This window comes from Quercus robur, chromosome 9, assembly GCF_932294415.1.
Source record: "Quercus robur chromosome 9, dhQueRobu3.1, whole genome shotgun sequence".
NCBI classification, from domain to species: Eukaryota; Viridiplantae; Streptophyta; class Magnoliopsida; order Fagales; family Fagaceae; genus Quercus; species Quercus robur.
Window position 1 is genome coordinate 9,964,592 of NC_065542.1, and position 13,958 is coordinate 9,978,549.

Sequence of the window (13,958 nt, forward strand, 5' to 3'; positions counted from 1 at the left end):
ACATGCCCCCAAAGCCAATCTTTTTTTTTTTTTGTTTTTTTGAAAGCCCAAAGCCATCTTTTTCTAAGTTCTCTTTTCTCTATATAATCACAGCTAGGCCTGTCTCTTCAAAGAGAACCCAAAATCTCCTTCTCTTTCTTTCTCTCTGTGCTTTCTCTGTTTCTCTCGCTTAGTCTTTCCCTCTCTCTCTTTCTTAGTGTGCTGTTCGTTTCCCGGGAAAGTCGGCGTTTGGTTGGTTTGTTTAGGCTGGCTATACCTCGATTCGAACCTCAACAACCATATATTTCTCTCTGCACGTGACTAGGATATTCTCTCTGAAAATAGCGTGTGTGAAAATTATTGTTATTGTTTTTTAAATTTCAATAAACTACCTGTATTTGTCTCTGAATCAAACGGATTTTTCTCTGCAAAAAAAAAGCCATTTGGTTTGGCGGAGAACGAAGCTGAACCGTTTAGATCTGTGAATCTTATCGTAAATATATTTAAAAAAAAAAAAAAAAAGAATCAGAGAGAGAGAGAGGGAAAAAAAAAATAGTGAAACTCTCTCTCTCGAAGTCTATCTTTGTTTCTTCGCTCAGATTTGAGTTTATCTGGATCTTGTATTTCAATCTTATTTGGACTAAAATACGTAGATCCGATTTAGGCTCCTAAAAGAGCTCCAAATTTCTTTAAATTTTGAAGTATATAACAGAATCGGGAATCTAGCTAATATTGGACTTTCGATAATTCCCGAAAATGTTAGCGAGTTCGGGTTCGATTTTCCATCTCCGAACCGGTTCTTCCTCTCCTCAGCTTTCGCTTAACAAGTCCTCGAACCAACCGAAACCGAAACTCAATGCCGCCCCGATAACCCGGTTCAGTGCTCGGTGCTCGGCGGCGGCGGCGGCGAAGAAGTCGTCGTCGGTGAATGTATTAGACAAGAAGTTTTTGGGGACCCGATTGAGAGCTTCCGGGCCGGGGAGGCTCCATTTTTGGCAGTCGGATGGACCCGGCCAGTCGCCGAAGCTCCGGGTCGGAAAAGTCCGCTCCGCATTGTCTCTTGTGCCCGAAAAGCCCCTCGGGTTATACGACCCGTCGTTTGATAAGGACTCGTGCGGGGTCGGGTTCGTCGCGGAGTTATCCGGCGAAAGTAGCCGCAAAACGGTATGTATGTATGTATGTATGTCTGTGTGCATGTGTATTTGCATGCATGTGTGAAATATTTTTGATTTTGTGCATGTGAATTTAAAAGCTATGTGATTTGTGGGCGTGCGTGTTTGTTTTGTAGCTGAAGTGGGTGTGGGTGTTTTTGATTGGGGGTTGTTGGATTTGTGGGTGGGTGTGTGTGTGTGTGTTAAAGACTTTATAGCTTTAATGGGTTTTTAATGGTTTTTGTAGGTAACTGATGCTTTGGAAATGTTGGTACGTATGGCACATAGAGGAGCTTGTGGCTGTGAAGCCAATACCGGTGATGGGGCTGGGATTCTTGTCGCTCTTCCTCACCAATTCTACAAGGAGGTACTGTATATAAATACAAAAAAAGTATTTGGATTCTGTTTAGGATTAGTTTTATTTTTCACCTACTTTGCAATTTCTATTTGTTGGTTTCTGTTTATTTTGACTGATTTTTAGCGAAAAAAATTGTTTTTTTTTCTTCTCAGTGTGGTATTGGATTAAATTTCCTTTTTTTTTTTTTTTACTTGCTTGTTTCTAGTGGTCCCTGTTCTGGAGACATTTTTCACGGGAAAAAGTTTCAATATTTTTTGAAAATCCTAAAAATTTGTTCTTGTTCAAGAGCCTCTGATTTTTTTATTTTATTTTTTATTTAATGATTAGCAATTAGGCAAATTGATCTATGTTAGTTGAATTTGGGATTTATTTATTTATTTATTTGTTGGGTAAGATTTAATTTGATTGATGCTTGGTTGGTTTTTTGTTTAGGCTGCTAAGGATCTTGGGTTTGAGCTTCCATCACCAGGTGAATATGCTGTTGGCATGTTCTTTTTGCCCTCGTCTGATACTCGAAGGGATGAAAGCAAAAATGTATTTACAAAGGTAATTTTGATTGGAGGTTTAATGTTTTGCCTTCGAGGGGTTCTTATCCATTTTCACCAATCATACAGTTTAATTGCTGCGTGTCATACATACACTGTCAGTTACTTTGTTGTTCTTATCTCAAACTACATTTGTTTGATCCTGTAACACTTCCAATTTAGTTGTTCAATTTGAACGGACCACTCTTTTTACAAGTGCAGTAATATTTCCTTATTTGCATGGAACTTACTTGGTTTGAAAAGAAATTTCCCAGCTGTTTTCTGTTGATAGCTGGAAGGTGGAAATCCCTTTTTGATTCAACGTGAAACTTGACATTGATTAGTAGGTGGTCTTCTTATGCCTGTCTTTATTGGAGGAGATTAACCCTTCACTTCACCCCCATGCCCATGGCTATATCACTTACAATGTATATTAGCCAGATGGACTGTGGTCCTATGAATATAACTTCTTTGCTATTTAGGTGGTCTCCTCAGTGGATTTCATGTTTATTGAAAGTGGTTTTTACTGCATACCTGCTTATGTTTCACTATGTCCAATTTGCTTTCTTTACTTTCTCATCTGCTTCTTCTAATGATTTTATCTTTTTGGTGGGAATATTTATGAAAATCTTTTTTTGAAGGTTGCGGAGTCTCTTGGGCATACTGTTCTTGGGTGGCGACGTGTGCCAACAGATAACACAGATCTGGGCCAGTCTGCCTTGCAAACAGAACCTGTGGTTGAGCAAGTGTTCCTTACCCCAGCTCCTGAGTCACAAGTTGATTTGGAGCAGCAGGTACATTTCTTTTTCTGATACCCTACAAGTTAGTTATAGAGGTTCAAGGTGGAAGGCATGATTCTTATGCAGCAGTATTGTTAGGAGAATGCTTTTTTCTTAATCACATTGATAGTTTTGTTTTCCCAATTGTCAATTTTTCGGAGCAAAGCATATGTTTTCAACTAGGAACTATTTTGAGAATTGAGTTGGTAAAAGAAAAATGTTGCATGATTTGATGATTCAAACCAACCTGAATTTTTTGGACTCAAAGGAAACAAAGGGTTTGATTATTTGTACTTCAATTTATTTTTTATAGTTAATGTGGGAACAAATTTGATAGCATTCTCCTGTAGTTAATGCTTGTTTTCATTGCTTTCTCCACAGATGTACATACTGAGAAGGGTTTCAATGATTGCTTTAAGAGCTGCTTTAAACCTTGAATATGGGGGTGCCAAGGACTTCTATATCTGTTCACTTTCCTCAAGGTGAGCTTTTTGGAAAGCCAAATCACTAGGTAGTATATCATCTAGTATCTTTGCCTCCTTGCAATAACATTGTTCATTTCTTTACCTGATTTGTGCAGGACTGTTGTTTACAAAGGTCAGTTAAAGCCAATTCAGTTGAAGGATTATTATTACGCAGATATTGGCAATGAAAGGTTTACGAGCTACATGGCCCTGGTAAATATTTTATCCATTCACTTTTCTTCTCTCTACACTAACTTCATACTCCAAACAGCATGGGAACAACCGGTAACTGAAGAAGTGCAAGGTTGAGGAAAGACTTCTGAGGCATTGAGGTTTGAATGATCTCTTAAGTTCTTCCACTCCCTTGATTACTGTTTGAATTTGGATGCTGGATTAGATGCTTTGGGTGAGTTGGTAAGAAAGCTTCATTATCAAGATAATCATGTTTGCAGAGAAACTAGGTGCGGTGCTCTTTGTGATCAGTTATTGAGGATGAGATTTTTCAATCGAGTGGTGGGAAAGAAATTGTGTTGATCAAACTAGCTTAGGTTTTCCAAGATTTATAATGGCATTGCATTAGTGCCTAAAAAAAAATTTCATCTATGCTGTTTCCACATCCACTTATTATACTCTGAATATGGTAGATTGGATTGCCCATGACAATCTTGGTTCTTTTGATCGTTGGTGCAGATCCACTCTCGATTCTCAACAAATACATTTCCTAGCTGGGATCGTGCTCAACCTATGCGTGTCTTGGGCCACAATGGAGAAATTAACACTCTTAGAGGCAATGTAAACTGGTATGTTGTTGAGCAAAAGGGTTTTGGTTATGTTCTTAGTGAATGGTGGGATTGAATGATGTACTGTATAACTAATAAAGATCCTTCTGAACATAAAACTATGCATGTCTTGTTAAATCAGTTTGTGATTGATACATTAGCAATGCACCTTGATTTAGACACGGTTCCTTTATTTCCTGTCAAGAATGCTTGTTCATGGCTGAAGTTAATAATTGTGATGTCATCTCACAAGAACATTTCCTACTGATGTTTTGCCATTATTGTCATTGGGTAAAATTGTAATTCAAATTTTAGTAATGTTGTGAAATGTGCTTGTCCTTTGATTGGTTGCTTATAATATATGCTGGTGAAGATCAATCAGAAAGGCCACTTTTTATCTGAATGCGCTTTATGAGAGTTGAAGTAAATGTAAGTGTTAAATGATGCTTCATAAGATACAGTTCTCATTGACGCTGCTCAGTTAATGACTTCTTGAACAGGCATATGATATCTGGAGGATACTCCAGAATTACAGTCTGTAAGCTCATTTTTGACTGCAAGGAATAAATAAAGGAATCTTTAAAAATCCACTTGGGAAAGAACTTGAGTTTGTTTATGAGACAATCACCATAGTCTAAATCTGTCTCTAAAACCTTGCCAACCACTGTGTGTGCATTCTGTTAATTCACAAAATTACTAAAACGAGGGAAACTGTGAAAAACACATAGGCCATAGCTGGCTGATTTACAGAATATGGTCCTGTCAAAGCTGATTTCTCTCTCTCTCTCTCTGGTTCCAGAATAGTGAATGGACTGACACATTTTATGTTTTACTCAGGATGAAGGCCCGTGAGGGTCTATTAAAGTGTAAGGAGCTTGGTCTCTCAACTAATGAGTTAAAGATGCTTCTACCAATTGTTGATGCCAGTTCATCTGATTCAGGTGAACTTTTTAGCTTGATATCTTGTATATATGCATTCATATATAAGTTCTTGCTTGAAGGTTATGAAGGTTAAATGGTTAGATGCATTATAAGTTCTGTTTATGATCTTATCATATTATGATGTGCCTTTATATGACTTTTTTTTTTATGTCCATAGGAGCTTTTGATGGCGTCCTTGAGTTTCTGGTTCGAGCTGGTAGAAGTCTTCCTGAAGCAATTATGATGATGATTCCTGAAGCATGGCAAAATGACAAGAATATGGACTCTGATCGAAAGGCACTGTATGAATATTTCTCAGCTCTGATGGAGCCATGGGATGGCCCAGCTCTTATATCATGTAATAATTCTAGCAATTTTTGCACTCTCTCCAAATCTTTATAATAAATATTATCTAATTTTTCAGCTATATATGTGAAATCATTTGCAGTTACTGATGGCCGCTATCTGGGAGCAACTTTGGACCGCAACGGGCTGCGACCTGGGCGTTTCTACGTCACCCACAGTGGACGAGTTATCATGGCCAGTGAAGTTGGTGTAGTAGACATTCCACCTGAAGATGTGAGTAGGAAAGGCAGGCTAAACCCTGGCATGATGCTTTTAGTGGATTTTGAGAAGCATATTGTTGTTGATGATGACGCCTTGAAGCAGCAATACTCACTGGCAAGGCCTTATGGCGAGTGGCTTAAAAGGCAAAAAATTGAACTCAAGGATATAGTTGACTCTGTTCATGAATCTGAAAGGGCCCTTCCTCTTATTGCGGGAGTGATTCCTGTAAGTATGAGAATACTGTTCTCTTTAATTTTCTATTGTGAGAAATTCTCATTTTGGTTAATGTATTTTCTTACTTTAGGCGTCTAGCAATGATGGCAACATGGAAAACATGGGCATTCATGGTTTACTGGCTCCATTGAAAGCTTTTGGGTATGTAAATCTCTGTCCTGCAAATGCTATTGCTTTCTTGAATTTTACACTTGACAGGAATGATTTACTAATTGTTGCATCCCTATGTAGTTACACTGTTGAAGCTTTGGAAATGTTGTTGCTACCCATGGCAAAAGATGGTGTAGAAGCCCTTGGTTCTATGGGAAATGATACTCCCTTGGCTGTAATGTCTAACAGAGAAAAGCTCACTTTTGAGTACTTCAAGCAAATGTTTGCCCAAGTAACAAATCCTCCAATTGATCCTATTCGGGAGAAGATAGTCACCTCCATGGAATGCATGGTTGGTCCAGAAGGTGACCTGACGGAGACCACTGAAGAACAATGTCATCGTCTTTCTTTAAAAGGTCCTCTTTTATCTATCGAAGAAACAGAAGCAATCAAAAAGATGAATTATAGAGGTTGGCAAAGCAAAGTTCTAGACATAACTTATTCTAAGGACCGAGGTAGCAAGGGACTGGAGGAGACACTGGATAGGATATGTGCTGAAGCACATGATGCAATTAAGGAGGGTTATACATTACTTGTGCTTTCTGACAGAGGTATAACATTCTCTCCTTTTTTAGTACATTTAATTTCATCCAATAAATTAAGCATTTGTAGTTGATTTGAGTTGAGCTGAGTTACATTTAATTGCATTTAACAGATACTTGATGGAAAACCATGGCTTTCTGAGTGATTTATTTTTCCTTGTTGGATTTGTAGCTTTCTCACCTAAGCGTGTTGCTGTAAGCTCCCTCTTGGCTGTTGGTGCTGTACATCAACATCTAGTTAAAAAGCTTGAGCGAACTCAAGTTGGGTTGATAGTTGAAACTGCTGAGCCACGTGAAGTACACCATTTCTGTACACTGGTTGGATTTGGTGCAGATGGTATATGCCCATACTTGGCTATAGAAGCTGTTTGGAGATTGCAGGTTGATGGAAAGATCCCACCGAAAGCAAGTGGTGAGTTTCACTCCAAGGAAGAACTGGTAAAGAGGTACTTCAAAGCAAGCAACTATGGAATGATGAAGGTTCTTGCCAAGATGGGGATATCAACTTTGGCATCTTATAAGGGTGCTCAGATTTTTGAAGCTCTGGGTCTTTCATCAGAAGTGATCGAGAGGTGCTTTGCAGGAACCCCAAGTAGAGTTGAGGGTGCAACATTTGAGATGCTTGCACGTGATGCGCTTCATCTGCATGAGTTGGCGTTTCCTTCTCGAGCTTTCCCTCCTGGAAGTGCGGAAGCTGTTGCACTGCCAAACCCAGGGAATTATCATTGGAGGAAAGGTGGTGAACTTCACTTGAATGATCCCCTTGCCATAGCAAAGCTGCAAGAGGCTGCCCGAACTAACAGTGTAGCTGCCTACAAAGAATATTCCAAGCTTATTCATGAGTTGAATAAAGGCTGCAATTTGCGGGGGCTCTTGAAATTTAAAGAGGCAAAGGAAAAAGTTCCTTTGGATGAAGTGGAACCTGCCAGCGAAATTGTCAAACGGTTCTGTACTGGGGCCATGAGTTATGGATCAATATCATTGGAGGCACACACAACATTGGCTATTGCTATGAATAAGATTGGAGGAAAGTCGAATACAGGTTTGCTTTTTACTACCTTTATAATGTCCCCACATTTAACTAGAGTACTTACTTAGTGTTTGGTCAAGGTTCAGCTAAATACTATAACATTCATACGTGGGAGTTTGGTGACGATTGAATCAGGCTTTGGAATTGATCTTTTTTGCATTGCTTATGTAATGAGCTTTTTTTTAAAGCTTTTTATGTGTAATTTCTTACACATGAATTTTTTTTTTTTTTTTTTTTTTTTTATTTTAGGAGAAAAGGACTAATGATATTTTCAAATTACTAATTCTTCATTTGAATTTCGCTGAAGGTGAGGGAGGTGAGCAGCCATCTCGCATGGAGCCTCTTGCAGATGGCTCAAGGAACCCAAAAAGGAGTGCAATTAAGCAGGTTGCAAGTGGGAGATTTGGAGTTTCGAGTTATTACCTTACTAATGCTGATGAATTACAGATAAAAATGGCTCAGGTACCTGTTTGATGTTATACGTTTGAACTTCAGTTTATGTCTTTTGATGTTCATACATTCCTATTTGGCCCCTATATTCCTATTGGAATGGAGGTTCCTCTTGTTTATGGATCTGTGTTCATGGCAGATGATGATGTGTCTGCAAAGCACCTCTGGGTGCCTTTACATCTTTTTTTGACATGTACATTTGGCATTTGGTGAGGTTAAATAAGAACTGAGTTTGTTTATTCTCTGTAATTGATGTTGTTTTAACTTCGATCTTTGTCATTGCTCAGGGGGCCAAGCCTGGTGAAGGAGGTGAGCTTCCTGGACACAAAGTTGTAGGAGAAATTGCGGTCACCAGAAATTCTACTGCTGGGGTGGGACTTATAAGTCCTCCTCCACATCATGATATTTATTCAATTGAAGATCTTGCCCAATTAATTCATGATCTTAAGGTTTGTGCACATGCTGTTCCTATGCCTGTTTCTTTGGTAAATGTACTTCATTGTATCCCCCTTCCTCCACTGAAAGACCTTATAAGCTGCTTATTTGTGTTCTTTTGTTCAGCTCCCTTCCATTTGTTAGACTATTGGTTTTGCTATTGGGTAGAAATAAACAATGAGTCTAGATGTAAACTGAATCTTTTTCAGGAAAATGGGGGTTGAAATTTGTGTACATTTAATTGATTAATGGAGTTGTAGGCCATCTGATGTCTTTCCTTTGATTTGTAGAACTCCAACCCCGCGGCTCGAATTAGTGTGAAGTTGGTATCTGAAGTTGGCGTGGGAGTAGTTGCTAGTGGAGTGGTGAAGGGGCATGCTGACCACGTTCTGATCTCAGGTCATGATGGAGGAACAGGGGCCTCTAGATGGACTGGAATCAAGAATGCTGGGCTCCCATGGGAACTTGGTTTGGCCGAAACTCACCAGACATTGGTTGCTAATGACCTTCGTGGTCGAACAGTTCTCCAGACAGATGGCCAACTTAAAACTGGAAGAGATGTGGCCATAGCTGCACTTCTTGGTGCTGAAGAATTTGGCTTCAGCACAGCACCTCTCATTACTCTTGGCTGCATCATGATGCGGAAGTGCCACAAGAATACCTGCCCTGTGGGCATTGCTACCCAAGATCCAGTACTTCGAGAGAAGTTTGCTGGAGAACCGGAACATGTTATTAACTTTTTCTTCATGGTAGCAGAGGAAATGAGGGAAATTATGTCACAACTTGGACTTCGAACTGTAAGAGAGATGGTTGGCCGTTCAGATATGCTTGAAGTGGATAAACAAGTGACTAAGAACAATGAGAAGCTGGACAATATTGATCTCTCTTTAGTACTTAGACCTGCTGCTGAACTTCGACCTGAAGCTGCACAGTACTGTGTCCAGAAACAGGATCATGGCTTGGATATGGCACTGGACCAAGAACTTATTTCACTGTCTACAGCTGCATTAGAAAAGAGTCTTCCTGTGTACATTGAAACACCAATCTACAATGTGAACCGTGCTGTTGGAACAATGCTTAGTCACGAAGTGACTAAACGCTATCAAATGGCAGGGCTTCCTGCAGATACCATCCATATCAAATTCACTGGAAGTGCAGGTCAGAGCCTTGGAGCATTCCTCTGCCCTGGAATAACACTGGAGCTTGAAGGTGACAGCAATGACTATGTCGGTAAAGGGTTATCTGGTGGCAAGATTGTAGTTTATCCTCCAAGGGAAAGCAAGTTTGATCCAAAAGAAAACATTGTAATAGGTAATGTGGCTCTCTATGGGGCAACAAGTGGGGAGGCATATTTCAATGGGATGGCAGCAGAAAGATTTTGTGTTCGTAATTCGGGGGCTAAGGCCGTTGTTGAAGGAGTTGGTGATCATGGATGTGAGTACATGACTGGTGGGAATGTTGTTGTACTTGGAAAAACTGGCAGAAATTTTGCTGCAGGTATGAGCGGTGGTATTGCATATGTTCTTGATGTGGATGGAAAATTCCAATCTCGATGCAATACTGAGCTTGTAGATCTTGATAAAGTTGAACAAGAAGAGGATATAATGACTCTTAGAATGATGATACAGCAACATCAGCGTCACACAAACAGCCAGCTTGCCAAAGAAATACTTGTTAACTTTGAGAATCTTCTGCCTAAATTCATTAAAGTTTTCCCTAGGGAGTATAAACGGGTTCTTGCAAACATGAAAGCAGAGGAAGCCTCCAAGGAAGCTGTTGAACATGCTTCTGAAGAAGCTGATGAACAAGATGAGGGAGAATTATTGAAAAAAGATGCTTTTGAAGAGCTTAAGAAGTTAGCATCTGCATCTTTTAATGGAACATCCAATCAGGTAATTCTCTTCTGATGGTAATTTGTCATTACGTTTAACTCTGAATATTGGTCCTCTCTTTCTCTCTCTCAAACGTGAGAAATTTTATAGCTAGCTGGTTCATAAAATCAAAATCCACAACATATTTCACAACTACCAATGTGGCAAGTTGTTAATGGTGGATAATAAAGTAGTATCAGTGGTGGATCCAGATGAGAATCATCAATAACTTTCCAACTCAGCAATGGTGCTAAGTCCGTAGCTGTTCATATTGATTTCTTGACTGGAAAGTTTTAGTCTTCAAAACCACCTCACTTCTAAAGGAGGTTTCTCCTTGCTTATGCATTTGGTAGGCTTAGTTTTCTAGTTCACCTGTATAGTGTGTATAACTTATATGAGGGTCTGATGTTAGTGGTGATATTTGCAGAAGGTAGAAGAGGCTGAACCATTGAAGAGGCCTACTCAGGTTACCAATGCAGTCAAACATCGAGGGTTTGTATCATATGAGCGTGAGGGTGTTCATTATAGGGATCCTAATGTTCGGATGAATGACTGGAAGGAGGTTATGGAGGAATCAGAACCTGGCCCACTTTTAAAGACTCAGTCAGCCCGCTGCATGGACTGCGGTACTCCTTTCTGCCATCAGGTAAGAATTACTCTCTCATTTTCCCCTTTTTCGTAAATTGTATGCAACCATATATTTTCATCAGGGTTTGAACTTTCATATGCACTTTTCCTCATTTAAATCTTTATTTCTAAATTTTGCAGGAGAATTCTGGATGTCCTCTTGGAAACAAAATACCTGAATTTAATGAGTTAGTGTACCAAAATAGGTGGCGTGAGGCATTAGATCGTCTCCTTGAGACAAATAACTTCCCAGAGTTTACTGGCCGAGTGTGCCCTGCACCTTGTGAAGGTTCTTGTGTCCTGGGCATTATTGAGAATCCTGTATCTATCAAGAGCATTGAATGTGCCATTATAGACAAGGCCTTTGAGGAGGGATGGATGGTACCACGGCCTCCCCTGAAGAGAACTGGGTATGCTTTTTTTCTTAGAATATATTAACATGATTTTGTATTTTCTGTCAATTTTTCCTTCTTTGCAATGAGGAGGGTTTTTTTTTTCCCCCTCCTTTACTGGAGAGATTTGGAATTATTTTCCTTGATTAAATTGTTGACTGACGAAGTTACTTTTTCTTGTATCACCCAGTTAGAATAGCCCTACTCTTTTAAGAGAGATTCTATATGGATAATTGCTTTCCATTTCATGAATATAATTAATGTGTATGGTTGCAGAAAAAGAGTTGCAATTGTTGGAAGTGGACCAGCTGGCTTGGCTGCTGCTGATCAGCTAAACAGAATGGGACATACGGTGACTGTGTATGAGCGTGCTGACAGAATTGGAGGACTTATGATGTATGGTGTTCCAAACATGAAGGCTGACAAAGTGGATGTAGTTCAACGGCGGGTGAACCTTATGGCTCAAGAAGGTGTCAATTTTGTGGTTAATGCTAGTGTTGGAACTGATCCCTTGTATTCTCTTGATCGGCTCCGAGAGGAGAATGATTCTGTTGTTTTGGCAGTAGGAGCCACAAAACCAAGGTAAGTTTTAGTAGGTGGATTGATTACATTAATGATTTGTCTTCAGTTCCTATTTACCACTAGAAACTCGATTATCTGCACTTAGTCATTATCAGTGCATGTTCAATATTGCTGGCTATTTTTGGTGCAGGGACCTTTCTGTACCAGGACGGGAGCTATCAGGAGTCCATTTTGCTATGGAGTTTCTTCATGCAAATACTAAAAGCTTGCTTGATAGCAACCTCCAGGATGGTAACTACATCTCTGCAAAGGGAAAGAAAGTAGTGGTCATTGGTGGAGGTGACACTGGCACGGATTGCATAGGGACATCTATCCGGCATGGATGTAGTAGCATTGTAAATCTAGAGCTTCTCCCTGCGCCACCACGAACTAGGGCCCCAGGCAACCCTTGGCCACAGGTTTAACTTTCTTTACCCCACCATTTCCTTTATGATGCATGTTAATGTCATGCCTTTTCCTTTAGTTACATAAGCATCTAAATACTGAAGGGACCATCAACCAAATTTGATAACTAAAAGTAATTGTTTCAGCGTTATCATTTGTACAACAAATTCCTTTATGTGCACATTTGTTTGCTCCAAAGTTGACAAAATTTGCATGAGATTGATAACTTATTGCAAATAATATGAATTTATGTTGAAATATTTGGTTTCTATTTTCAAAGAAAAAGGTATGCAGAATGTGAGCTTTGTCACATAAATGTTTAGATGCTTATGTAACTAGTTTGTTTAATTTTGGGATTGCAGTGGCCTCTTATATTCCGGGTGGACTATGGGCATCAGGAAGCTGCAACCAAGTTTGGAAAAGACCCAAGATCTTATGAGGTATTGACCAAGCGATTTATTGGAGATGAGAATGGGGTTGTCAAAGGGCTTGAAATTGTACGTCTCCAATGGGAGAAGGATGCTAGTGGGAAGTTGCAGCGCAAGGAAGTTGAGGGCTCTGAGGAGATCATCGAGGCTGACCTTGTTCTACTAGCCATGGGATTTCTTGGCCCTGAGCCGGTTAGTTTTCTTCATTTTGCTATTACCTTATAATTCATCATTAGAATGAAACTGGTGACCAAGTTGAGTTTCTCCCTAGAGCAAAGTCTGAAAGAAAACAAATGGCCTAATTAACATTTTTTTTTAACTAACGAAATCTTGGTCCAAGTTATCTTGGGGCTGAGATCTAAAACTGAGTTTACCTGGTTTGTTAAAGAGAGTTGCTCATTGATGTTCTGCTTTGTGCCTATACAGACAGCAGCAGAGAAGTTGGGTTTGGAGCAAGACAATCGATCAAACATCAAGGCAGACTATGGCCGTTTCTCAACCAATGTAGATGGGGTCTTTGCTGCAGGTGATTGTCGGCGTGGCCAGTCTTTGGTAGTATGGGCAATCTCTGAAGGCCGGCAAGCTGCTGCACAGGTTGATAAATATCTTACAAGGGAGGAAAAGGACCTTGAAGTTAGCCCTGTTATCAAGGAAGACCTTATCAAGAGGCACCATGACCTTAACAAGAGGCACCAAGATAGCAGCAAACACACTGTAATGACATAGGTGACGTCAATTATTCTTTCCCATACAGTATTCAAACGAAAGAAGATATAGAAAAAGTATAAATTCAAAAATTGGAGTGGGAGGAAAAAGTGGATTTCCTTGGGTAGCGGCAAAGGTTTTTGCAGAAGTAAGAAATAGCTTCAAAGTGGCTGGACATAGATTTTAGGATTTTGGGTTTAATTTATGTATTAATAATGTTTATAGGTTCTTTAAATTTGGTCGTTATTAAGGAATAAAATGTACAGTTTTGCTTCTAAATTATTGATTAAAGAATTGCGTATGGGAAATTTAAAATTTTTTTAATGCTATGTTGATTGAAGTTCTGAGTTGCCTGGATCTCCATTTGTGCACTTCTGTCAACAAATTTGAAATGAATAGCTCTCATGAAGTCCATTAATAATATTTATGAGAGCTATTGATTTCAATAAGTTCATTACAATCTGAGTTGGTCTTGCGATCTTAAATTACTATGAATTGTGTTTATTAATATGTTTTTGCAAGAATTGAGCGATGTATTTGTAGAATTTATTAAAGGTTGTGTAGGGCATCTTTTCCTCATTAAGAATTCAAATAGGTCAATGAATT

General features: G+C 39.4%; 1 protein-coding gene across 3 annotated transcripts; it reads left to right on the plus strand.

The window, feature by feature from the left end:
* Positions 1 to 108: 108 nt before the first annotated feature.
* On the plus strand, positions 109 to 13,676 carry LOC126701266 (glutamate synthase [NADH], amyloplastic). Of its 3 annotated transcripts, XM_050399385.1 has the most exons (22): positions 109 to 1,143; positions 1,378 to 1,497; positions 1,921 to 2,034; positions 2,654 to 2,806; positions 3,173 to 3,273; positions 3,372 to 3,468; positions 3,946 to 4,055; positions 4,872 to 4,975; positions 5,134 to 5,313; positions 5,404 to 5,747; positions 5,827 to 5,897; positions 5,988 to 6,457; positions 6,621 to 7,490; positions 7,786 to 7,940; positions 8,216 to 8,377; positions 8,654 to 10,255; positions 10,662 to 10,880; positions 11,003 to 11,271; positions 11,530 to 11,835; positions 11,966 to 12,233; positions 12,582 to 12,839; positions 13,074 to 13,676. In XM_050399385.1, the coding sequence occupies exons 1-22, from the start codon at positions 736 to 738 to the stop codon at positions 13,371 to 13,373; spliced, it is 6,681 nt and encodes a 2,226-aa protein (XP_050255342.1). In that variant the 5' UTR covers positions 109 to 735; the 3' UTR covers positions 13,374 to 13,676. The 3 variants fall into 3 exon arrangements, with proteins under 3 accessions (XP_050255342.1, XP_050255344.1, XP_050255343.1); XM_050399387.1 differs by lacking the exons at positions 109 to 1,143; positions 1,378 to 1,497; positions 1,921 to 2,034; ... (1 more) ...; positions 3,173 to 3,273; positions 3,372 to 3,468 and adding an exon at positions 3,521 to 3,587; XM_050399386.1 differs by lacking the exons at positions 109 to 1,143; positions 1,378 to 1,497; positions 1,921 to 2,034; ... (1 more) ...; positions 3,173 to 3,273; positions 3,372 to 3,468 and adding an exon at positions 3,638 to 3,661.
* The last annotated feature ends 282 nt before the right edge of the window (positions 13,677 to 13,958 follow it).